Consider the following 27430-nt stretch of genomic DNA (forward strand, 5'->3'; position numbering starts at 1 on the left):
TCAATAAAGAAAAGTACAGGAAGGTACAAATGATGACGGACAATAGCTCCGAAGACCAGAATAGCGATAGCGACTCCGGAAACAAGAGACTAAGCTGTCTCAAATTACATAATGTACTTGCCAAAGAGGATTACCAAACCATTTGGGTTACCCTCACAATAGCAGGTCCCCAGTTAAAATGGAGCTAGATACAGGATCAGCTCTAACCGTAATAAATCGATGAGATTATGAGAGGCTATTTCCGCATATACCTCTAAAAGACACATCCATTATCTTAAAAACATATACGGGGCAGAAAGTCTACCCCAAAGGAAAAATAAGGGTGCCTGTGGTATACAACGGCAAAGAAATACAAAAGTTGTATTTATACATTCTACAAGATGGTGGTCCACCGTTGTTGGGACGTGAATGGATAAGGAAGATACGTTTAGACTGGCACTCCATTCAGGCACTGACGGTGACCAGTAAGGAAAAAAACAATGAAGACATCATACCTGAACGATTAAAAGACATCTTGGCCAACGCCAAAGAAGTGTTTCAAGAGAAACTAGGAACCTTGAAAGGCATCACCGCCTCAATAAAAGTGGAAGATACAGCAATTCCAAAAAATTTTAAGGCAAGACCGGTGCCATACGCAATACATCCGGCAGTCGAGGCAGAGCTGAAGAATTTGGAAAAGGCAGGCGTATTATCCAAAATAGATTGGAGCGAATGGGCAACACCCATCGTTCCAGTCATGAAAAAAACATTGAAAAATAACTCTGAGGAACTGATACGCTTATCAATTACTCCATAAAAGACGATGAATCAGGAAGGTGGTGAAAAGGCTTTTATTAACTAGAGAACAGAGCATGCCTCTCGTGGGTGGCTGGTTCCAAGAAGGAAGTGAGTCGGCGAAACCCCCACCTTTATACCTGGTCATGTGGGCGGAGTCAGCTGAGGCATGCCTTGGTACACAGCGCCACCCAGAGGTAACAATATGCAATAACAGTGGTTTACCACATTCACCCCTTGTTTAAAATTAAGTCCGGCGGGGTGAAGGGTACTACAAGTTCGTGTAGTTAAGTCTATCAGGAGGCCTTGTCTGACGTCCTGATCGTCGTGGTGGCGGCGGCGTTGCAGCATCCAACGTCGGATCTGGTGTCTGGGTGGTCAACGAAGGGTCCTGGGGCTCCGGCATGTCGTCTACAGGGGTTGGATTGGGAGGGGTGGTGGGGGATAACGGTGGTAGTTCAGGGGTACCCGAGGGTGCGAGATCTCGTATGGAGACCGTGTCCTCCCGCCCGTCTGGGTATGTCACCCAGGCATACTGGGGGTTGGCATGTAGGAGGTGCACCCTCTCGACCAGGGGGTCCGTTTTATGGGTCCTTACGTGCCTCCGCAGTAGGATGGGCCCAGGAGAAGTCAGCCATGCCGGTAGCGAGGTTCCCGATGTGGACTTCCTGGGGAAAACGAACATTTGCTCATGAGGGGTGGCATTAGTGGCAGTACAAAGCAGTGACCGGATGGAGTGGAGCGCCGCAGGGAGGACCTCCTGCAAGCGAGAGGTCGGAAGGCCCTTAGATTTTAAGGCTAAGAGGACGGCCTTCCAAACCGTCGCGTTCTCTCTTTCCACCTGGCCGTTCCCCCGGGGGTTGTAGCTGGTGGTTCTGCTCGTAGCAATACCTCCCTCATCATCTATCCAGCTCCATGATGGATATCACGGTAAACGGCCGCGCCACCACTTGCCTAATCGACAGCGGGAGCACAGAGAGTTTTATTCACCCAGACACGGTACGTAGCCACTCCCTCACGGTCCTGCCGACGCGCCATCGGATTTCTATGGCGTCCAAGTCCCATTCAATGGACGTCGGCGGCTACTGTGTGGTGACCCTTTCGGTTGGGGGCACAGAATATAAAAATTTTAAACTTCTAGTCCTGCCCCGTCTCTGCGCTGCCGTGCTGCTAGGGTTGGATTTTCAGTGCCACCTTAAAAGTGTCACATTAGCATACTGTGGACCCCTCCCCCCACTCACAGTCTGCAACCAACACCTTTTAAATCGCCCGCAGCAAACCACCTGCAGCCTTTCCACACTAAAAGTCCCCCCCCTCCCTTGTTCGCTAACCTCACCCATGACTGTAAACCCATCGCTACCAAGAGCAGGTGGTACAGCGCCGGGGACAGAGCTTTCATTAGCTCTGAGGTGGAGCGGCTCTTGAAGGAGGGCATTATCGAAGGGAGCACTAGCCCCTGGCGAGCCCAGGTTGTAGTCGTTAAAACCACTGATAAACGCCGCCTGGTCATTGACTACAGCCAAACCATAAACCGGTACACTCAGCTGGACGCATACCCCCTTCCTCGCATATCTGATATGGTCAACCAGATTGCGCAATACAAAGTATTCTCCACCATTGACCTTAAGTCAGCATACCACCAGCTCCCCATCCGCCATGAGGACCGCCAGTATACTGCCTTCGAGGCGAACGGCCGCTTCTACCACTTCCTTAGGGTTCCCTTCGGCGTCACCAACGGGGTTTCGGTCTTCCAAAGGGAGATGGACCATGGCCTTTCTTCCCGCAGCCCGAGCAGGTAGCGGTCTTAGCCGGGCAGTGCGCTCTAGGGTGTTTTAACTGGCCACAGAAATAGCATTTTTGGGCCTGGTTACGGGGCATCGCTGCGGTTCTTACCGGGGGCGGCTGTCCCAGTTGATTTCGGGACATCGCTGCAGCAGTTGGTGCCGGGGGCGGCGGTCCCATGTCCCACGGTCGCGATGGCCATGGCGCGGCGCCGTTACGTGAGTATGCTTCGAGGTTTCGGTGGGCCGCATCTAGCGAGAGCGCAAGGGCTACGGCCGTCTTCAGGTCGAGCTCCTTGCTTTCGAGCAGTCTCTGCCGGGAGTAGTCGGACTGGAGGCCCCTGACGAAGGCATCACAAGTAAGTCCCTCCGCGTGCCCCGCAGCCGTTACCTCCTTACAGTCGCAGTCTCTGCAGAGTGTCTGTAACGCCTGTAAAAATGCCTCTACCGATTCCCCCGGTTGCTGCCTGCGGGATCCCAAGAGGTGTCTGGCGTAAATCGTGTTCACTCAGCGCGTGTATTGCCCTTTTAGTAGTTCAAGGGCCGCCGTGTACGTAGTAGCGTCCCGGATGAGCGTATATACTTGAGGGCTCACCTGGACGGTCAAAACTTTTAGTTTGTTCTCCTCCGATGTCACGGCGGAGGCTCCTAGGAAGGATTCAAAGCAGCTCAGCCAGTGTTCGAAATTGGTTGATGAACCCGCTGCTTGAGGGTCGAGGTCCAGGCATGCCGGTCTGAGGGCTCGCAGCAACGCCTGCTGTTGTTGCTGTTCAGGTGTCGCCATTTTACTTCTAGTTAATAAAATTGATACGCTTATCAATTACTCCATAAAAGACGATGAATCAGGAAGGTGGTGAAAAGGCTTTTATTAACTAGAGAACAGAGCATGCCTCTCGTGGGTGGCTGGTTCCAAGAAGGAAGTGAGTCGGCGAAACCCCCACCTTTATACCTGGTCATGTGGGCGGAGTCAGCTGAGGCATGCCTTGGTACACAGCGCCACCCAGAGGTAACAATATGCAATAACAGTGGTTTACCACATTCACCCCTTGTTTAAAATTAAGTCCGGCGGGGTGAAGGGTACTACAAGTTCGTGTAGTTAAGTCTATCAGGAGGCCTTGTCTGACGTCCTGATCGTCGTGGTGGCGGCGGCGTTGCAGCATCCAACGTCGGATCTGGTGTCTGGGTGGTCAACGAAGGGTCCTGGGGCTCCGGCATGTTGTCTACAGGGGTTGGATTGGGAGGGGTGGTGGGGGATAACGGTGGTAGTTCAGGGGTACCCGAGGGTGCGAGATCTCGTATGGAGACCGTGTCCTCCCGCCCGTCTGGGTATGTCACCCAGGCATACTGGGGGTTGGCATGTAGGAGGTGCACCCTCTCGACCAGGGGGTCCGTTTTATGGGTCCTTACGTGCCTCCGCAGTAGGATGGGCCCAGGAGAAGTCAGCCATGCCGGTAGCGAGGTTCCCGATGTGGACTTCCTGGGGAAAATGAACATTTGCTCATGAGGGGTGGCATTAGTGGCAGTACAAAGCAGTGACCGGATGGAGTGGAGCGCCGCAGGGAGGACCTCCTGCAAGCGAGAGGTCGGAAGGCCCTTAGATTTTAAGGCTAAGAGGACGGCCTTCCAAACCGTCGCGTTCTCTCTTTCCACCTGGCCGTTCCCCCGGGGGTTGTAGCTGGTGGTTCTGCTCGTAGCAATACCTCCCTCATCATCTATCCAGCTCCATGATGGATATCACGGTAAACGGCCGCGCCACCACTTGCCTAATCGACAGCGGGAGCACAGAGAGTTTTATTCACCCAGACACGGTACGTAGCCACTCCCTCACGGTCCTGCCGACGCGCCATCGGATTTCTATGGTGTCCAAGTCCCATTCAATGGACGTCGGCGGCTACTGTGTGGTGACCCTTTCGGTTGGGGGCACAGAATATAAAAATTTTAAACTTCTAGTCCTGCCCCGTCTCTGCGCTGCCGTGCTGCTAGGGTTGGATTTTCAGTGCCACCTTAAAAGTGTCACATTAGCATACTGTGGACCCCTCCCCCCACTCACAGTCTGCAACCAACACCTTTTAAATCGCCCGCAGCAAACCACCTGCAGCCTTTCCACACTAAAAGTCCCCCCCTCCCTTGTTCGCTAACCTCACCCATGACTGTAAACCCATCGCTACCAAGAGCAGGCGGTACAGCGTCGGGGACAGAGCTTTCATTAGCTCTGAGGTGGAGCGGCTCTTGAAGGAGGGCATTATCGAAGGGAGCACTAGCCCCTGGCGAGCCCAGGTTGTAGTCGTTAAAACCACTGATAAACGCCGCCTGGTCATTGACTACAGCCAAACCATAAACCGGTACACTCAGCTGGACGCATACCCCCTTCCTCGCATATCTGATATGGTCAACCAGATTGCGCAATACAAAGTATTCTCCACCATTGACCTTAAGTCAGCATACCACCAGCTCCCCATCCGCCATGAGGACCGCCAGTATACTGCCTTCGAGGCGAACGGCCGCCTCTACCACTTCCTTAGGGTTCCCTTCGGCGTCACCAACGGGGTTTCGGTCTTCCAAAGGGAGATGGACCATGGCCTTTCTTCCCGCAGCCCGAGCAGGTAGCGGTCTTAGCCGGGCAGTGCGCTCTAGGGTGTTTTAACTGGCCACAGAAATAGCATTTTTGGGCCTGGTTACGGGGCATCGCTGCGGTTCTTACCGGGGGCGGCTGTCCCAGTTGATTTCGGGACATCGCTGCAGCAGTTGGTGCCGGGGGCGGCGGTCCCATGTCCCACGGTCGCGATGGCCATGGCGCGGCGCCGTTACGTGAGTATGCTTCGAGGTTTCGGTGGGCCACATCTAGCGAGAGCGCAAGGGCTACGGCCGTCTTCAGGTCGAGCTCCTTGCTTTCGAGCAGTCTCTGCCGGGAGTAGTCGGACTGGAGGCCCCTGACGAAGGCATCACAAGTAAGTCCCTCCGCGTGCCCCGCAGCCGTTACCTCCTTACAGTCGCAGTCTCTGCAGAGTGTCTGTAACGCCTGTAAAAATGCCTCTACCGATTCCCCCGGTTGCTGCCTGCGGGATCCCAAGAGGTGTCTGGCGTAAATCGTGTTCACTCAGCGCGTGTATTGCCCTTTTAGTAGTTCAAGGGCCGCCGTGTACGTAGTAGCGTCCCGGATGAGCGTATATACTTGAGGGCTCACCTGGACGGTCAAAACTTTTAGTTTGTTCTCCTCCGATGTCACGGCGGAGGCTCCTAGGAAGGATTCAAAGCAGCTCAGCCAGTGTTCGAAATTGGTTGATGAACCCGCTGCTTGAGGGTCGAGGTCCAGGCATGCCGGTCTGAGGGCTCGCAGCAACGCCTGCTGTTGTTGCTGTTCAGGTGTCGCCATTTTACTTCTAGTTAATAAAATTGATACGCTTATCAATTACTCCATAAAAGACGATGAATCAGGAAGGTGATGAAAAGGCTTTTATTAAATAGAGAACAGAGCATGCCTCTCGTGGGTGGCTGGTTCCAAGAAGGAAGTGAGTCGGTGAAACCCCCACCTTTATACCTGGTCATGTGGGCGGAGTCAGCTGAGGCATGCCTTGGTACACAGCGCCACCCAGAGGTAACAATATACAATAACAGTGGTTTACCACAGGAACAGAAAAAAAATTCGCATCTGTGGGGACTTCAAGGTGACTGTAAACCCGGTCCTTCACACGGTACAGTTCCGAGGATAGAAGATATTTTCGCCTCACTATCTGGAGGGAAACGTTTCACAAAAATTGACTTGGCACAAGCATATCTACAGATGGAGGTTGAGGAGACCTCTAAAAAGTATCTCACAATAAACACACACAAAGGCCTGTACCAGTACAATTGACTGGTTTTTGGAATAGCATCAGCTCCAGCTATCTGGCAAAGAGCTATGGAGCAAGTCCTGCAAGGGATTCCGGGGACTCAATGCTACCTAGACGACATCCTTATAACAGGAGAAAACGACAACGAGCACCTTGCCAATTTGGAGAAGGTGCTCACTAGGCTGAAAGAACGGGGCCTACGAGCAAATCGCCCCAAGTGCGAATTTTTCCAAAATCAGATATCATATTGTGGCCAAATAATTAATAAGGAAGGGTTGCATAAGTCACCTGAAAAAATTGAAGCAGTTATAAAAGCCCCAGCACCTGAAAATGTTTCACAATTAAGGTCATTCCTGGGATTAATAAATTACTATCATAAATTTTTACCGAACTTATCAACTATTCTACACCCTCTTAATGATCTTCTACAGACAGGAGTGATTTGGAAATGGAACGAAGACTGTAAACGTGCCTTCCATAAATGTAAAGACTTAATCACATCCGAGAAAATTTTGGCTCATTACAACCCATCACTACCAATCAGACTGGCGTGCGATGCATCCCCTTACGGCATAGGAGCGGTATTGTCCCATAGATTCCCTGATGGCTCGGAACGGCCGATAGCTTTTGCGTCACGCTCATTGAACTCAGCTGAGCGTAACTATGCCCAGATAGACAGGGAAGCACTCAGCCTGGTATGGGGAGTGAAGAAATTCAACCATTACCTACACGGACAAAAATTTACCTTGCTGACTGACCATCAACCCCTCATCTCCATATTCAACCCTAAAAAAGGTGTCCCCATTATGACGGCACAAAGACTACAGAGGTGGTCCCTTTTTCTAGGGGCACACCAATACAACATTGAATACAAAGGGTCAAAACAGCACGGGAATGCTGACGGTTTATCACGCCTACCGTTGCCAACGATAGAAGAGGCACCTACAGTAGACCCAGTAGAGATATTCCACTCTACCATAGTGGAATGTCTACCGGTGACAAATTCTGCCATTGAAAGGGAGACAAGAAATGACCCTACTCTCTCACGGGTCTACGATTTAACAGTGAAGGGATGGCCAGCACACAGCGAACCACTGTTGCCAGCATTCTCGCAAAGAAGAGAACAGCTGTCAGTGTGCCGAGGAACCTTGATGTGTGGATCCAGAGTGGTGATTCCACCCAAACTCCAGGATAAAGTGCTAAAGGAGCTTCACGAGAGGCATCTGGGTGGAGTGAAAATGAAGAACCTAGCTAGGGCGTTTGTATGGTGGCCAGGTATCGATGGAGACATCGAAGACATGACCAAGAGCTGCCTAGGATGCCAGAAGGTCCAAAATGCTCCGCCACAGGCCCCTCTACATCCATGGGAGTGGCCCTCATCTCCCTGGCAAAGGGTGCACATCGACTTTGCTGGTCCATTTATGGACTCAATGTTCTTAATCGCAGTTGATGCACACTCCAAGTGGCCGGAGGTAATAAAGATGTCCTCCACCACCACGGAAAAAACCATCACAGTATTAAGGACCATATTTGCCAGGAATGGGCTGCCGGAGCAGATATGTTGTGATAATGGACCGCAATTTGTGTCCGAAGAATTCAGAAAGTTCTTAAAGAACAATGGGGTAAAGCACTACACGTCCGCCCCATACCATCCCGCCACCAATGGATTGGCTGAAAGGTTTGTCCAGACCTTCAAGAAGGCCATCAAGGCCATGGGTAATGAAGACATAAAACTTCAGCACAAGGTGGATAACTTCTTATTTGCATATAGGAATGCAACGCATATGGTTACTAACCAAACTCCCGCCATGATGTTCTACAATAGAAACCTAAGATGCCGGCTGGATTTGGTCAAGCCCAACATCCGAAGGGACGTGGAGAACCGGCAGTTTCAGGGCATGAATGAAAGGCCAACTAGGGCCTTCCAGATAGGCCAACCGGTTTTGGCCCGGGACTACCGTACCGAGAAATGGCAGCCTGGAACTATCTGCACACGATTAGGACCACTGATGTATACCGTGGACATCGGAGACAGCATAATAAGGCGCCATGCTGACCAAATCATCAAGTCATCCGAAAAGGGACAACCTACACCACCACTCTATACATCTAACGATGAAGTAGAGATACCCATATCTACCTCCGATCCGGTGATACTGGAGCCCGATGAACCCGACACTGGCCTTCAAGCCGAATCAGCCTTGCCAGAAGAACCTACTACACCACCAGAAACTACTACACCCCCGAGGTGTTATCCGGACTGAGTCAGGAAGCCTCCTGAGAGACTAACTTATAATTAATTAATACAGCAATGTATATTATTTTGCATATAACATGTAATTAATAATTACTTAAAATATGATGTACTAGTTAGCTAGAAGGGGAGGAATTGTGGTGTATGTGCCTTTAAGAGCAATTATGGTGTATGTGCCTTTAAGAGCCCCAGGTGTGCGTAATGCCGGTAATTGCCACTTGGGCTATATAAGCCTGTGTATTGTGTATATCCTTTAGAAACCCCCCCCACCCCCACCCCCACCCCCACCCCCACCCCCACCCCCACCCCCACCCCCACCCCCACCCCCACCCCCACCCCCACCCCCAGACTTGCTTAGTAAATACCTATGAACCAACTCCTGTCTTCAGTGTCTTTATCTACACACGGACACTACAATTCTCATCCAGAAGAGAACAGCTGTCAGTATGCCAGGGGACCTTGATGTGTGGGTCCCGAGTGGTAATTCCACCCAAGTTAAGGGAGAGAGTGCTCAATGAGCTTCACGAAAGCCATCTGGGAGGGGTGAAAATGAAAAGCCTTGCTAGGGCTTATGTGTTGTGGCCGGGGATCGATCAGCAAATCGAGGACCTGACAAAGAGCTGCTCAGGATGCCAGAAGGTCCAAAATGCACCACCACATGCCCCTCTACACCCATGGGAGTGGCCCTCATCTCCATGGCAACGGGTGCATATTGATTTTGCTGGTCCATTCATGGACTCAATGTTTTTAATAGCCATGGATGCGCACTCGAAATGGCCTGAGGTGATCAAAATGTCCTCCACCACCACGGAGAAATCTATTGCAGTCCTACGGACCATATTTGCCAGGAACGGCTTGTCAGAGCAGATTTGCTCTGATAACGGACCATAGTTTGTGTCCGAGGAGTTTCGAAGATTTATGAAGAGGAATGGGGTAAGGCATTACACATCCACCCCGTATCATCCAGCCACAAATGGATTGGCTGAGAGGTTCGTACAAACCTTTAAGAAAGCAATAAGGGCCATGTGCAATGACGACATTCCACTGCAGCATAAGGTGGACAATTTCCTGTTAGCCTACAGAAATGCGACACATGCAGTCACCAACCAGACCCCGGCCATGATGTTCTTTAACCGAAGGTTGAGATCTCGTATGGATTTGCTCAGACCAAATGTACGAAGAGATGTTGAGAATAAGCAATTCCAGCACATCAATGAGAAGCCGACAAGGAGCTTCAATGTAGGGCAACCAGTCTTGGCCCGTGGCTACCGAACAGAGAAATGGCAACCAGGAACGATATGCACACGGCAGGGGCCACTAATGTACACAGTGGATGTTGGGGAGAACATTGTGAGATGCCATGTTGACCAGATCCTAGACTCACAGGAACGAGTCAACCCCATGTCTCGCCCATACGTACCTGGTGATGAACCCGACATACTGGTAGCATCTACCCCAGAAACAGTGGCATCGGAAGCTGATGAACCAACTGACGACAGGGGGCCAGAATCACCTCCACACCAAGAGCAAGACACTTGGGAAAGGCGCTATCCAGAAAGGATCAGAAAGCCTCCCCAAAGACTGAATTTATAAATAGACTATTTTCAGTTAATGTTGCATGTTAAAAGTGTTAATTGTAATTAGTTGATATTTAATTGTTAAATGAATGTTATGGTACTGTTAATCTAAAAGGGGAGGAATTGTAGTGTATGTACCTTTAAGGGGAGAACTACTTTTTACAGCTCCTGTATACTGTAGTACCGGCAGTGACCACACCTGTATATAAACCCAGAGTAGGGATCTGTACAGTTAGTTTTACAGTAACCTTCATCCAGTAAACACCTGTTGATTGTTCCCTGCAGTCTCGTCTCATTATTGAAGGAAACCTAACATCAAGATACACGGATCTAACACAAAGGTCCCTGGCTACTGCCTCCTGCAGATGTTTTTCCTGCCCGGTAGTCGGCCAGCCTGTCAATTTGGCTGGCTGCCGGGCATGACACGGAAGAAAAATATTGAGGTTCTGCCATTAAATTCGGCTGGATCAACGCGTCCTTGGCCTCAGCAGATTTCCCTCACCCCCGCACCCGCCCAGTCTCTCCATAAATATCAGGGCCATAATCTTAGATGATATTCCAGGTCAATAGTGAAGGAGTGTGGCATTGTTGGAAGTGCTCTCCTTTGTTTAGATGTCATCGATCCCATGGCACTAATTGAGGAAGAGCTGAAAGCCCTGACCAAAATTCCTCCTTTAGACAGTACCTTACTGGCTGAGCATTCACCTCACTACGGCTTGTGGGATCTTGCTATGTGCCAAATGGTTGCTGCATTTGCACTCTGAGAGTAACTCATTGTGCATGAAGCACTTTTTAGATGCTTCTGAGAAATGCGATAAGTTCCTGCATAAATGCAAGTTTTTCGACTGACTCTAATAATAAACCTGGAACCAACACTTCACACTAATATTGTGTGCCTCAAAATGACCTCCACGGACACAACCCAAGTTTGGAAGGACAAAAGCTATAATTGCTCGTGTTTTTCACAGTTCAAGAGGACACAGTATGAGCATTTCACATACTCCTCATTATGCTTTACTGAAATCCTAGCAATAACACTGACATGGGTTTTATTTTTGTTGAAGAGAGGTCTCAATTTATGGTATCTTGGTAGTTCTAAGCTGTCAAAAATGCAGCAAGCTACTAATTTTAGAAGGTAAATATTCGATGGGTTGCTTATAGCACAATATGACAGAATTACCTGTGATGTGTTGATATTGTCTGAAACAACTATCTTCTGTCTGGTCTTTAAATATATGTTAATGAACGATATGAGCCTACATCCCTACTGTACCAAGGCAGGTGTTTCAGTGCATTATGGAGCAGTAGAGGAACATCCAAAGAGCCTAGGCTATTCTTACCCCTTGACAGCTGCTTCTCAACAACTGGTGAAGTGCAGCTTGAGCCTTATAATTGGTGGATAGACATTGAAATATCAGCAGGTGAGCCACCCGTTGCAGACTACCGATCCCCTGCCCCACTCATAGTCACGACATTTACGTAGCTGCTCCAGTTGAGTTTCTAGTCAATGGTCACCACTGGGATATTGATGGTGATGGACTCGGTGATGGTAATGCCATTGAATGTCAAGTGGAGGTGGTTCGGCTTTCTCTATCAGGACCCACCTAAATGAAGGCAGCTTACCCTGAAACATCTACAGAAAGATCATCAATGGATTATTCACTTAGTCATAGATCATCCCCTAGAAAAGCCCACAGAATGAAAGTCACAATTTAAAGGTTGATTAAAGAATTAGTAAATTATGTGAAATACATTATTGTTTAATATAGCATGAGAGGTTTAGCTTTTTTTGTTAATTTTATAAAATTATGCAGATGGATGGATTTTCATTTTAGTTTTAGAATTCAGACAATATTCTATATACTTTTCAAAATTAATTGGTTTTGGATTAATAATTCTTTAAAGTTTTTCTTCCATGACTTATGAAAAATATTGTTGTTAAAATCATTTTGTTATGACTTTTTAAATTAAATATCACAAAGATCAGATGTAGATTTGTTCAACATCTTCTCAGTCTAAATAGGAACCTGCCAGTTCAACAAATGTGCCTGGGTTTAAAAACAGGGCACACATTAGACCTGGGTTCTTCTGAGTATAAACCAAAAACACAATGCACACAAAGGAAGAATGGGATGGAGAAATTATTACCTTCTATGTCTATTCTATTTTGTACATTCACACTGACTATCCAATGTGTGCATCATACGGCTGAAACTGTGCAGCAATCAAGGCCATATATTATGATGTATATATATGTGCATATAAAGGGCAGGTTAGGGATGAAAAAGCCAAGTGTACAAAGGCAAATAAATGGGTCTGTGTCGATTCCAACACTGAGGAGAAATTGCTTTAAAATGTTTTCCCAACACTCAGTAATTCTTCCTGTTTGACTCTGCAGCTGTCATGACTTTTGTATTTCACTGGAATCCTATTGGTGCTTTGATATTTTCAATAGTCATCATTCCTATATGCTACCTAATTATCTGCTACATGGCGAAGCCAGACACACAGATCATTGTGGGAGCATTTCTAAGCTTGATGTACGCCTTTCTAATGACTGCAGCGTTTTTCACCATAATTGGTGAGTGTGCAACTTAAATGCAATTTTCCCTTCAATTCCCATTTTATTTCCAAAAAATCATTTAATCTTGTGCCTTTAAGTCAGTCAGAAAAGTTCTATAAATACCAAATCTCATGGATTTCAATAATCTCAAATGGCTGCTTGCTTAGTCAACTTAACAGCAGTTTATCTTTGCTTTTCATCTCCCCAGAAAGCATGCCGAGATCAGGATCTCAGAATGTGAGAACACTCTGACAATAGTCCTACAACTTGTAATGTAGAATGTGGGAGCTCCAAAAAGCTCTACTGCACTACCTTGCTAACAGAGAAATCTAATCTTATAAGTGACATATATGCCAAATTTTGAGTATATCTGCAACCACGTCTGAAGATCTTTTCATGCTTTTAATACACTCGGTAACAAGAGGACATCAAATTAGGGCTAGTGTAAGGAACACAAAGGGATGAGGGTCAGTAGATTTTTTTTCTTGCAAGGGTAATTCGAGTGTGAAATGCAAGTGACCAATGGAGCTCAGACATTTACAGCATTCAAGAAAGAATTAGATAAACACTTGAATAAAATGAAAATCAAAGCATCTGGGGAAAGTGCAAGGTAATTGGACGAGAGTAGAGAGCTCCAATGTGGAGTTAGCACCAACACAGGCAAGATGGGCTGAATTGATCCTTCATGCTGAAATTTCTATGGTGCAGGTTGACGTAGCTCAGGAGGCGCGCTTGTGGGGCGGGGAGCAGGAATTTGGAGTTGGACCTAGATCTTATGAATTTCTGCCCCATTTAAGGTCATCTGGAATAGTAGGGTGTGACGAGCAATTCTCATGCCTGCCCCCTATATCTGCAGTTAGCTTTGGGGGCATGTCTGTGGGTGTTTCTGGGCTACCCTCAGATGTCTGCCCAGCATGCCCTCCTTAGGCCTAGCAGAAGCCATGCCTACTGAGACCGTGTGGGTATCATATTTGGCCAGCTGAGGGCCCCAGAGATCTTAAGGAGCAATGGTAATCGATCCCAGAGGAGATAAATCATCTCAGTATGTTGGTTTTGTTTTTCTTTGGGGGAATAAAACTTTAAATTTTTTTAACTTTGCTCCATTAGGGGCCTATGACTCCAGTGTACTGCTCCAATATCCCGGCACTTCTTCATGGCAGGCACCTCTATAGGCGCATGCTTGCTCACCCCGGATATTAGGGATGACTCTGCCTGGAATTTGGGATGGGGTCGACATCCTCAGCAGTCGGTGGCTGGAAGTCCTGCTCCACTGCACATTTGGAGGGGATCCCAGCAAGTTCAGCCCTGTGATTCCAGGATTTCAAAACAATTAATGGCCCCATTAACATAGTGGCCAAAGTAATGTTATACAAACACATTAAGCCTTTGTACAAATACAGCAGTAGGAGAGCAAAGCAGTTATGATAAATTTGTACAAGCCCATGGTTCGGTCACAATAAGAGTACTGTGTGCAATGTTGGATGCCCCATTATAGAAAGCACATTAAAGCCTTAGAGAGCATACAGCGTAGATTCACCAAGATGATACAAGAATGGGAAACTATGAGAGACTTGAGATACTGAAACTTTTTCCGCATGAGCCGAGAAGACAAACAGGAGATTTACTAGAAGTTTTAAAAAGTGTGAACGTTTTGACAGAGTGAATAGGGAAAGACTACTTCCTCTAGTTGGGAAGTCATCGATTTAAGATTGTCATTAAGTGAGTGATGAGTGAGGTTTGGAGAAATGCTGTTGTAGGGGTGTGGAATGCTTTGCCACAGTGAATGGTAGAGGCAGAGACCATTAGAACTATCAAGGGAAAAGTAGATAAATAATTGAAGCAGAGAAAGATACAGAGATATGGGAAGAAGGCAAGGCAGTGGGATTAGCCTTGGCTCAGTGGTAGCACACTGAATTCTGCGTCGGAAGGTCATGGGGGGGTGGGTCTGATCCCGATCCCGACGGTGGATTGGATCCCGGTGAGGGGGCAGGGTCTGATCCCGGGGACATGTCCGATTCCTGACCCTGGAGGTCCGATCACGGGGCGTCTTTGGATGGCGAGCAGGGAAGGAGGTAAGCTTGGTTTGCTGGGAGTATGCACTCCTGATCCTCCTGGCCCACAAGTAGTGCAGTAAAGGCACTTACCTTTTCCATGAAGCAGTCCTCGCCTCCCCTCAGCTACCAGATTTCCCAAGGCCCAGGAAACCCAGCCGGCCAGGGTTAAACCTGGAAAACAGTTTAAATACGAGGCACGCAGCTTAATGGTCAACCCACTTCCTGGGAGCGGGTTGGTTGCCCGCCCCCTGTCTCGCCTCCATTAAAACCGGAAGTGGGTGGGTTGGACCCAACTCCAACCCAAGCATTTCTTGTGGTTAAAATTATCTCCATTTGAATCTGCATGTTGCTGTGTAGTTACCTTTTCAACTGGTTATTCCTTTACGTCAAAATTACTTTTATTTAACATAAACCTATTTTTGCTTTTATAGGTACAATAGTTGCGGCAGGAACAATTTTCTCGCCAACTGGTATTTTTATTACATCGATGGTTCTTGTTTATTTTATCACTGCACCACTGCGCCCCAATGAGTTCTTGCTTATGGCATATGGTCCACTCTACTTGATATGTATCCCCTGTGGCTCACTTATCCTCTCTATTTATACATTTGTAAACATGAATGTCACTTCTTGGGGCACAAGAGAGTCTGTAGTAAAGACCCAAAGTGAAGATGCAGAAGACAATGGCTCAACAATTAAAGAAATAATCCATAAGCAGTGGAAATACTACTCCTGGTATATTCATTGTATATTAGTTCATAAACGAGCTGTCCAGAAACCTACTGAATCTGTTTTCCAGGAAACTCGAGAAAGGTACTTATTATTGATATACTTTTTATTATATTTCATGTGGAGACATTGTTGTTTATTGATCAGGCCGTTTAAGCATCCTAAGTCCCTTACGATTGAATCCTTAGAATGCCAATACGAACATATAAAGTTGACGGGCAGGAAAAGACCAGGTGGTCAATTAAGCCTGCCCCACACTCATGGTGGCTGGAGCATCATGACTAAACACTTCCTCTCTCCATTCCCCCTCCCAGGCCCCACAGACATGTAATCTCCTGGGAGAGGCAAGAAATGGAGAAAAAAATAGACATTGCCATGCCTTCCAATCTTTCTTCTTCCCCATCTTTCTCCCTTTCTACTAGTTTTATTATTTAGCTTTTCTTTTTACTTTATTGAGAAGGACTCTGACTCTAATTACTATTTTTTTCCCCAATTGAACTATGACCTCCTTCCATAGTTGCTTTCTCTACCTCAAGGCCCACACCATCTATTTTGGTCGTGGGATATACATTGTAAAACCTCACTTCTGATTGGCTGAACACCAGCTTTGATGGTCTTTTTTTGCCATTTGAGGTTCATGAGTGTATGGTTTGAGACACATAGTCCAATCTGTGACACAACCAGGCCAACTTTAAGCTTGATTTTCATGCATCACAAGGGAGTAACACAGCACCATGAGTAGTCTTGCTGGTGACCTCAGCAGCACAATGGTGTCCAGATGATATAACTTGTCAGCGGCATTTCAAGGGTTCATAAAAAGAAAGAATTTGCATTTAGCCTTGGTTTAACATCTCATCCGAAAAACAGTACCTCCATCCGATGTTCCCCCTAATTCTTTTTTGGGTGCGCAGCCCCTTTAACAGGCTGCGTGGCCCATTCAGAATTTCGCACATCTGCAAAATTTCACATTGGAAAAGCTAATACCGGGCTGCGCGGGACCGGCAGACAGCTGCACAGCCACGTGGCTGAACAGCTTAGAGGGAACGTTGCCTCCAACATTACAGCACTCCCACAGCACTGCCCTGAATGTCAGCCTGGATTATGTGCTCAGGCCGCTGGAGTGGGGCTTGAACCTGCAACCTTCTGACTCAGAGGTGTAACCACTGACACTATATGGTTAAAAGAAATCCTCACAAGTAATTCTTCTCTTAAAATATATTTCCTGTCATCATCCCCCTAATTAATTGTCTCAATTAGAGATTTTGGGCCCCAGCATAAAACAATTGGCAACATTAAATCTATGTCAACATTTACAAATATAATTTATGTTGCCCAGAATAGCTTTAAACACCTGAACTGCTATTTCCAGCATAGCTGTAAGTGGGGATAAAACTACCTAACAGTCTGAATATGAGCCCCATTATGTTTTACTGTAACTTCATATTTTAGAGAAGCTCTCAGCTCAAAGCAGTTTTATATTCGGGGCTGCATATTCCATGGTCAAAATTATTTGGTCACCGATTGCACAATTCCGAAATGATTAAAAGTAACAATGAATATTACAATATGTTTTACATTGGAATTAGGAACTGGTCTAATTAAACCACTGGACACTGCAAAATTGATTCATCTGCTCAAGGTGCTCTATTTTAGCATAAAATCAGCTGGAATGTTTACTACAGGAAACTTTGTGTTCCGGAGGCTAAATGTCCGGCAAGCTCGAGCCACCGGCAAAAATCAGGAGCCGTTTTGTTAGGTTTTTTTTCTTCTCGTGGCTTTTTTTTCCAACAGTCAGGCTCTGCAAAGTCTCTCTGAAGCTGTTGCTAAGCGACAGAGATGCTTCCAAGGTACGGCCGACTGTTTAGAAGCTGTTGCTAAGCAACAGTGTTTGTTGCCAGATACGGAGATGAAAACCTCCGTATGCTTCAACATTAACGCTGGTTTGTCCGGCAGTTTTGAGGGAACGGCAACAGCTTGGTCCCGTCGGTGCCGGATAGCACAAAGTTTCCTGTAATAGCACCAGTAATAATCATACTTCACGGACATCATGGAGAGGGTGCAGAACATTCTGCGGGGCAAAGAGGAAGAGCCAGAAGTCATGGACCATGTCGGAACCAACAACATAGGGAGGAAGAGAGTTGAGTTCCTGCAGTCAGAGCTTAAGGAGCGAGGGAGGAAGTTAAAAAGCAGGACCTCAAAAGTAGTAATCTCTGGATTACCCCCACACTAGTGAGAATAGAAATAGGAGGATATGGCAGGTTAATGCATGGCTAGAGATATAGTGCAGGAGGAAGGGTTTCAGAGTCCTGGGGCATTGGGACCTGTTCTGTGCCAGGATGGACCTGTTTAAGATGGACAGGTTGCACCTGACCAAAGCTGGGTCCAATATCCGGTTAACTAGAGCTGTGAGGAGGGGGGTTAAATTAATTCGCCAGGGGGATGGGCACCAGGATGTAGTATTAAAAAGTAGAAACAAGGTGCACAGAGGTCTGGGAGAGACAGTTAGAGTTAGAAATAATACAGAATTAGGTGGGATCATAGAAAATAGAGAGAGGTCTAAGTTAGGTTTGGAGAGCATGGTAAATAAGGTTGGTGAGCTGCCAGCACAAATAGCCACCTGGGAATGTGATGTAGTGGCAATAACTGAGACCAGGCTCAAAAAAGGAGAGGATTGGATGCTTAATATTCCTGGTAGGGAAAAGAAAAAAGGAGTAGCAGTTTTGATTAAGGAAAATATTACAGTGCTAAAAAGAGACAGAATCTATTTGGTTGGAGATGAGAAATAATAAAAGAGCTATTGCGCTACTTGGTGTATTTTATAGGCCACCAAATAGTGGAAAGGAGATAGAGGAGCAGATTTGCAAAGAAGTTACTGAGAGGTGCAAGAACATAGAGTAGTGATAATGGGAGATTTTAACTATCTCAATATTGAATGGGGCAGTGTTTGTGTTAAGGGCAGAGAAGGGGAGAAATTTCTTAAGTGTGTTCAGGAGAATTTTCTTGATCGGTATTATTTTTTATATTCGTTCCTGAGATGTGGGCGTCGTTGGCAAGGCCAGCATTTATTGCTCATCCCCAATTGCCCTCGAGAAGGTGGTGGTGAGCCGTCTTCTTGAACCACTGCAGTCGTGTGGAGGTTGCTGGGATAATGGATGAGCTAAAAATAAATAAAGAGAAGGTACTGGAAAGGCCAGCAATAATTAAAGTGGATAAGTTACCCGGTCCAGATGGGATGCATCCTCGGTTACTGAGGGAAGTAAGGGTAGAAATTGCAGAGGTGCTGGCCACAATCTTCCTCAGATATGGGGTGGTGCCAAAGGACTGGAGGACTGCAAATGTTACACCCTTGTTCAATAAAGGGGTGAAGGATAAAACTGACAATTATAGGCCACTCGGTTTAACATCGGTGGTGGGGGAGCTTTTAGAAACAATAATCCGGGAGAATTTTAAAAAATATATTCTTTCATGGGATGTGGGTGTCGCTGGCAAGGCCAGCATTTATTGCCCATCCCCAATTGCCCCCGAGAAGGTGGTGGTGATCCACCTTCTTGAACCGCTACAGTCCGTGTGGTGAAGGTACTCCCACAGTACTGTTAGAGAGGGAGTTCTAGGATTTTGACCCAGCGATGATGAAGGAATGGTGATATACTTCCAAGTCAGGATGGAGTGTGACTTGGAGGGGAATTTGGAGGTGGTGGTGTGCCCATGCACCTGCTGCCCTTATCCTTCTAGGTGGAAGAGGTTGTGGGTTTGGGAGGTGCTGCCGAAGAAGCCTTGGCGAGTTGCTGCAGTGCATCTTGTAGATGGTACACACTGCAGCCATGGTACGCCGGTGGTGGAGAGACTGAATGTTTAGGGTGGTGGATGGGGTGCCAATCAAGCGGGCTACTTTGTCCTGGATGGTGTCAAGCTTCTTGAGTGTTGTTGGAGCTGCGCTCATCCAAGCAAGTGGAGAATATTCCATCACACTCCTTACTTGTGCTTTGTAGATGGTGGAAAGGCTTTGGGGAGTCAGGAGGTGAGACACTCGCCACAAAATACCCAGCCTCTGACCTGCTCTTGTTGCCACAGTATATATGTGGCTGGTCCAGTTAAGTTTCTGGTCAATGGTGACCCCCAGGATGTTGATGGTGGGGGATTTGGTGATGATAATGCCGTTGAATGTCAAGAGGCGGTGGATAGACTCTCGCTTGTTGGAGATAGTCATTGCCTGGCACTTGTGTGGCGTGAATGTTACCTGCCACTTATCAGCCCAAGCCTGAATGTCGTCCAGGTCTTGTTGCATGTGGGCATGGACTGCTTCATTATCTAAGGAGTTGTGAATGGCACTGAACACTGTGCAGTCATCAGTGAACATCCCCATTTCTGACCTTATGTTGGAGGGAAGGTCATTGATGAAGCAGCTGAAGATGGTTGGGCCTAGGACACTGCCCTGAGGAACTCCTACAGCGATGTCCTGGGGCTGTGATGGTTGACCTCCAACCACCACAACCATCTTCCTTAACAACCACTTGGACAAGCATGGACTAATAAGGATCCAGCACAGATTTAAGGGCAAATCATGATTAACTAACTTGATTGAGTTTTTTGATAAGGTAACAGAGAGGGTGGATGAGGACAGTGCAGTTTATGTTTGTATGTGGACTTTCAAAAGGCTTTTGATAAAGTACCACATATTTGGCTTGTTAGGAAAATTGAGGCATATGCAATAAAAGGGGCAGCAGCAGCATGGATACAAAATTGGCTAAGGGATAGAAAACAGAGTTGTGGTGAATAGCTGTTTTTTGGATTGGAGGGAGTAATACAGTGGTGTTACATCGTTATATTATTACATTGTTAAATGGAACTACTTTGGTTAGTGTATTTATATTGCTATGTGGCACACTGTGAAATGCAGTGCGCAGTGCAAGGTTGGACATCTTGTATCACACCGCACCATGCGGCAGCAACATCATAAAAGCAAGAATACAACAGAATGAAAGTCGTAAACTAAATGAGTTAAAAGTGTCTGTATTACATAGTAATAAGAACACAAGGAGACACAACATGGTGGCAGCGGTATATCTTGTGCCATACGAACTACGAATAAGACAAAAAGTGAATATATGAGCTGATCGTGAGTGTCGGTGTCTGTGGTGATTGAGCATGAATCGTATGGGCAACTAAGATGGTGGCTGCCGCTGCACTGACTGCACAAATGCAACCCCTCATGAACTGGGAAGCCGACGATATAGTAGAGGCATTCCACAAGTTCAAACAGAAATGTGACCTTACATTCAAAAGCTTCCTGAAGGGTACTGCCAATGAAGAAAAGGTTAGTTACATTCTATTGTGGACAGGAGAAAAAGGTCTAGATTTGTATAATAGCTGGAGTTTGACTGAAGAGGAAAAGGAAAACCCTGCGACAATCTTTGAGAAATTCAGCAACCATCTAGAGCCTAAATCCAATCACCGTATACACAGATACAAATTCCAGAGTCTAAGACAGAAACCCGGTGAAACAGCTGACAATTTCCTGACAAGGCTGAGAAATGAAGCCAGCAAGTGTGCATTTAAGGAAATGGAGGAAAGGCTTGTGAACTAGCTGATATGGGGGTCAGCGCATGCAGAGGTACAAAAAGCCCTGATAGGGAAAGAAAAGCTCGAAATAACAGAGGCTATAGATACTGCGAGAGCTCATGAAGCCATGAAGCAGCAAATGAGAACGCTGATTTCTCAAACGGCTGACATGCGGACGGCTTCTGAGATGGACAACAGAGTGGATACAGTGAGAGAAAAGTACAACACACAAAGACATGCACATGACAACGGGAGAAACACGTGCAGAAACTGTGGAAGACCGCATGATTATACAGACAGGAGGAAATGTCCAGCATATGGCAAACTAAACCACTGGGAAAAGAGGTGTAGAACGAAGAAAGAAGGAACATACATCAAAAACAAAGGCGGACAGCAGAACCAGAGAAAGAAACATAATACCCATGCCATGAATGAACAGGATGATGATGATTATGGTCTTGACAATACACTAAACATCAAAACCATAAAGGTACAGCTTCACGAGATGTCCAGAGTGGAAAATACTCCGAAGAGAGAATTGCACACCATCATCCAAATCGAAAAGAGGGTCAAAGGTCAGCCCACAACCATCAACTTAAAGTTGAAGCTGGACACAGGGGCTCAGAGCAACATTCTCCCATTCAGGCTGTACCAGCAGATCTTTCCCGAAAACTTGAGAAGATGGCTACCCGAAAAAGGGTTGTTTAAAGGCAAGTAAGGTCACGCTGACAGCAAACGGGGGGAGTGAGATTAAACAACTCGGAACAACCTTTGTCAAAGGGACACATAAAAGAAAGAACATCAACTGCATGTTCTATGTCACCGACACTGAGGGGCCAGCGATCCTGGAATTAAACAGCTGCGAGAAGTTGAGATTGATCTCAGTGAATTACGAGCTGACGGAAACGTCACTGAGGATAGACAGCAACACCCCGCTGGAGAATCGCCCACAAATCAAGAGTAAAAAAGACTTGGTAGACATGTATCTGGAATGTTTTGACGATACAGTGGGATGTTTCGGAGATTTCCAATACCACATCACCATCGATCCAGAGGTAAAGCCCGTTATCCATGCTCCACAAAAAATACCCATCGAGCTGAAGACAAAGCTTGAAAGAGAGCTAAAAGAGATGGAAGAAAAGGGAGTGATCATAAAGGGCACTGAACCCACAGACTGGGTAAACTCAATTGTGGTACGAGAAAAGCAAAACGGGCGTCTCAGAATATGTTTGGACCCCAAAGATCTAAACCAGGCGATAAAGAGGGACCACTATCCCACCCCAACGCTAGAGGAGATTACGCCATCACTGGCAGGAGCCAAGGTTTTCTCAAAACTAGATGCCAGAAATGGATATTGGAACGTGAAGTTGGATGAGGAATCAACAACACTGACAACATTCAACACACCATTTGGGCGTTACAAATTCCTGCGGCTACCATTCGGGCTAAAGGTCAGTCAAGATATCTTTCAACAGAAAGTAGACGAGACATACAGAGGCTGTGGAGGAGCTATAGGAATAGCTGATGATATTCAGATCTATGGAGCAGATGAAAGAGACCATGATATGCACCTACCATGGAGCGTACCAGGAAGGCTGGCATCAAGTTAAATGCCGATAAGTGCATAGTTAAAGTCAAGGAATGCCAATTCTTCGGTATGGTTTACACACCAGAGGGAGTCAAGCCAAGTCCTGAGAAGATTGCGGCAATTGCTGAAATGAAACCACCCAAAGATAAGAAAGAGCTGAGGAGTTACCTCGGCTTGGTCCAATACATGAGTTCTTTCATCCCAAACATGTCGGAACATACAACAAATCTCAGAGAGCTAATGAAAGAAGACGCCAAATACCAGTGGTCTGAATCACATGAAAGACATTTCAAACAACTTAAAGAATTGTTGTGCAAAGAAACAAGTCTGTCATATTATGACAGAAGAAAACCAGTCACTCTACAAGTAGACGCTTCTACCAGAGGACTAGGGGCAGCTCTTGTGCAGGAAGGAAACCCAATAGCTTTCGCATCAATGGCCTTGACGTCAGCCGAGACGAGATACGCCAACATAGAAAGAGAACTATTAGCAGTAGTGTATGGATGCGAGAAATTCCATACATACCTGTATGGAAGACAGTTTACAATAGAGAGTGACCATCGTCCACGAGAACAGATCTACAAGAAGAATCTGTGCAAAGCACCTACAAGACTGCAAAGACTACTCCTAAGGCTCCAAAGCTACGACTTCACGCATAAATATAAGCCAGGAAAGGAAATGGTGCTAGCAGATGCGTTGTCTCGATTGTCACCATATGAGAAACATGGGGTGGAGGGTCTAACAGTAAAAATCCACCACCTAGTGAATGTTACCCCTACAAAGCTCAGTCAAATCAGAGATGAGACTTGCAAAGATGAGGAATTGCAACTACTCACACAACAAGTGATACAGGGGTGGCCGGAGAGAATCCAGCAAGTACAGGCGACAATTCATCAATACTGGACGATTAGAGACGACATCGCAATAGAAGACGGTATTCTCCTTGCTGGATTGAGGATCATCGTGCCAAAGATGATGCAGGCAGAACTTCTCCATCTAATACACGAAGGCCACATGGGAATGGAGAAATGCAAGCTGAGAGCCAGATCAGCTGTATACTGGATAGGCATGTACAAAAATATCGAACAGATGGTTTCTGCATGTGGTATATGCCAGAAATACACAACAGAAAGAGGAGATGATATCAAGTGAAATACCATCAAGAACAAGGCACACTGTTGGGGCAGATCTCTTTATGTGCAATCAAGAATGGTATTTCATAGTGACAGATTACTATTCCAAGTTTCCTTTTATGAGAAGGATGAAAGATCTGAGAGCCACAACTACCACCAAAATTGCAAAGAGCTTGTTTGCTGAACAAGGAATCCCGGAAAAGGTAATCTGTGACAATGGAACCCAGTTCACATCGAGTGAATTCAGAGCTCTGGCAGAAAAGTATGGGTTCAAAATAGTAACCTCACCCCGACATTTCCCAAGGGGACACAGATTCATCGAAAGACAGATCCAGACTGTCAAGAGAGCTCTCATCAAAAGCAGTGAGATGGGGGAAGACCAAGACTGTTACGTCCGTGTGTCATTGAGACACGGACTGCAGAAGTTGGTTATAACAGGTGTTTACTGAAAGGAGACAAAACTGGAACTACTATACAAAGTTACTACACAGGCTTATATACAGGGGTGGTCACTACTGGTACTGCAGTATACAGGGGCTGCAGAATATAGTTCCTTCTTCAAAGTACATACACTACAATTCCTCCCCTTTTAGCTAAACAGTACATAACATTCGATTAATAATTAAATAACATATTTACAATTACAGTTGCTATACACATTAGCTGAAGTTAAGCAATTATAAATTCAGTCTTTGAGGAGGCTTCCTGATTCTGTCTGGAGAACACCTCTTTGGGGTATCAGGTTCTTCTGGCAAAGTTGATTCGGGATCAACGTCGTTGTTTGGTTCGTCTGCTTCCAATATCACCGATTCTGAGGTAGATGCAATTGGTACTTCGGTTTCATCGCCAGGTGTATCGGATCGTGGTGTGGATTTGACGTTTTCCAGTGACTCTAGAATCTGGTCAGCATGGCGTCTTACAATGCTCTCTCCAACGTCCACGGTATACATTAGAGGTCCTTGCTGTGTGCAGAACGTTCCTGGCTGCCATTTCTCTGTGCGGTAGTCCTGGGCCAAAACTGGTTGACCTATCTTAAAACTCCTGGTCGGTCTTTCATTCATATTCTGAAACTGCCTGTTCTCCACATCTCTTCTGATGTTTGGCTTAACCAAATCCAAGCGGCATCATAGTCTTTGATTGAAGAACATCATGGCTGGAGTTTGGTTGGTAACCGCATGTGTCGCATTCCGGTAGGCAAACAAGAAGTTATCCACCTTGTGTTGCAGGGGTATGTCTTCATTACCCATTGCCTTAATAGTCTTCTTGAATGTTTGAACGAACCTCTCAGCCAATCCATTGGTGGCTGGATGATATGGGGTGGATGTGTAATGCTTAACACCATTGTTCTTTAAGAACCTCCGGAACTCTTCAGACACAAACTGTGGTCCATTGTCGGAGCAAATCTGTTCAGGCAGCCCATTTCTAGCGAATATGGTTCGTAAGACTGTGATAGTTTTTTCTGTGGTGGTTGAGGACATTTTTATTACCTCTGGCCACTTTGAATGTGCATCCACCGCAATTAAAAACATCGAGTCCATAAATGGACCAGCAAAATCAATGTGCACCCTTTGCCATGGAGATGAGGGCCACTCCCATGGATGTAGAGGGGCTTGTGGTGGGGCGTTTTGGACCTTCTGGCATCCTGTACAGCTCTTGGTCATTTCTTTGATTTCTCTATCGATTCCCGGCCACCACACAAACGCTCCAGCTAAGTTCTTCATTTTTACCCCTCCCAGATGACCCTCATGAAGCTCATGGAGCACTCTATCCTTCAATTTGGGTGGAATTACTACTCTGGATCCACACATCAAGGTTCCTCGGCACACTGACAGCTGTTCTCTTCTCGGCGAGAATGCTGGCAACAGTGGTTCGCCATGTGCTGGCCATCCCTTCACCATTAAATCATAGACCCTGGAGAGTGTCGGGTCATTTCGTGTTTCCTTTTCTATATTTACATTCGTCACAGGTAGACATTCGACTATGGTCGAGTGGAATATCTCCACAGGATCCACTGCAGGTGCTTCTTCCACCGTCGGCAACGGTAGGCACGACAATCCATCAGCATTCCCATGCTGTTTAGTTCCTTTGTACTCGATGTCATATTGGTGTGCCCCTAGGAAAAGGGACCACCTCTGTAGCCGTTGTGCTGTCATTATCGGGACGCCCTTCTGAGGGTTGAAAATGGAGACAAGAGGTTGATGATCAGTTAGTAGAGTAAATTTCTGACCGTGCAGGTAGTGATTGAACTTCTTCACTCCCCACACCAGGCTGAGGGCCTCTCTGTCAATCTGGGCGTAGTTACGCTCGGCTGAAGTTAACGAGCGCGACGCAAAAGCTATTGGCCTCTCTGAACCATCAAGGAATTTATGTGACAGTACCGCTCCAAGGCCGTAGGGAGACGCATCACATGCCAGTCTTATCGGTAGTGATGGGTTGTAGTGAGCCAATACTTCTCTTGAAGTGGTTAGGTCTTTACTCTTCTGAAAGGCCCGCTTACATTCATCGCTCCATTTCCATGCTACTCCAGTTTGTAGTAGGGCGTTCAGTTGGTGCAGAATTGTGGACAAATTCGGCAAAAACTTATGGTAGTAATTCACCAATCCGAGGAATGACCTCAGTTGCGACACATTTTCAGGTGCTGGAGCCTTAACTACCGCTTCAATTTTGTCAGGGGACTTATGTAACCCCTCTTCATCAATCACATGGCCACAATACGATATCTGTTTCTTAAAAAACTCGCACTTGGGGCGATTGGCTCGTAGCCCATGTTCTCTTTGTCTAGTGAGCACCTGCTCTAGGTTGGCAAGGTGTTCACTGTCATTTTCACCTGTCACTAGGATGTCGTCCAAGTAACACTGAGTCCCCGGAATCCCTTGCAGGACTTGTTCCATCGCTCTTTACCATATCGCCGGAGCTGATGCTACTCCGAATACCAGTTGATTATACTGGTAAAGACCGTTGTGAGTGTTTATCGTGAGATACTTCCTAGAGGATTCTTCAAGCTCCATCTGCAAATATGCTTGTGCTAGGTCAATTTTTGTAAAACGCTTCCCTCCAGATAGTGAGGCAAAAATATCTTCTATCCTCGGGAGAGGATACTGTACTGTGTGAAGGACTGGGTTCACCGTCACCTTGAAGTCCCCACAGATGCGAACCTTCCTTGGCTCCTCAGACTTATTGTTTAACGTTTTCTTCATGACAGGAATGATGGGTGTCGCCCACATGCTCCAGTCTGCCTTAGATAACATGCCTGCATTCTCCAGATTCTCCAGCTCTGCCTCGATGGCTGGGCGAATTGCATACGGTACCGGTCCTGCTTTGAAAAACTTGGGAATTGCATTCTCTTCTATTTTTATCGAGGCGGTTACGCCTTTAAGAGTTCCCAGTTCTTGTTGAAATACCTCTTTAGCGTTAGCTAAGATTTTTGACAATCGTCCAGGTGTGACGTCGTCATCCTTTTTACCAGCCACAGTCAGTGCCTGAATGGAGTGCCAGTCTAAACTTATCTTTCTGATCCATTCACATCCCAATAACGGTGGTCCACCATCTTGCAGTATGTACAGATACAATTTCTGTATATCCTTGCCG

General features: G+C 46.6%; 1 protein-coding gene across 1 annotated transcript in view; it reads left to right on the forward strand.

Annotated features, from left to right (window-relative positions):
* LOC147121258 (chitin synthase chs-1-like) overlaps positions 1 to 17102 on the forward strand; it is a 95116-nt gene extending 78014 nt beyond the window's left edge. The window contains 3 exon segments of the mRNA XM_085977741.1: positions 12615 to 12797; positions 15265 to 15646; positions 17012 to 17102. Of these exon segments, the coding sequence (XP_085833867.1) occupies positions 12615 to 12797; positions 15265 to 15646; positions 17012 to 17102 (656 nt within the window).
* Positions 17103 to 27430: the final 10328 nt, after the last annotated feature.

This window comes from Somniosus microcephalus, chromosome 3, assembly GCF_052327205.1.
Source record: "Somniosus microcephalus isolate GS21.2 chromosome 3, FLI_Smic_1.0, whole genome shotgun sequence".
Taxonomy (NCBI): Eukaryota; Metazoa; Chordata; class Chondrichthyes; order Squaliformes; family Somniosidae; genus Somniosus; species Somniosus microcephalus.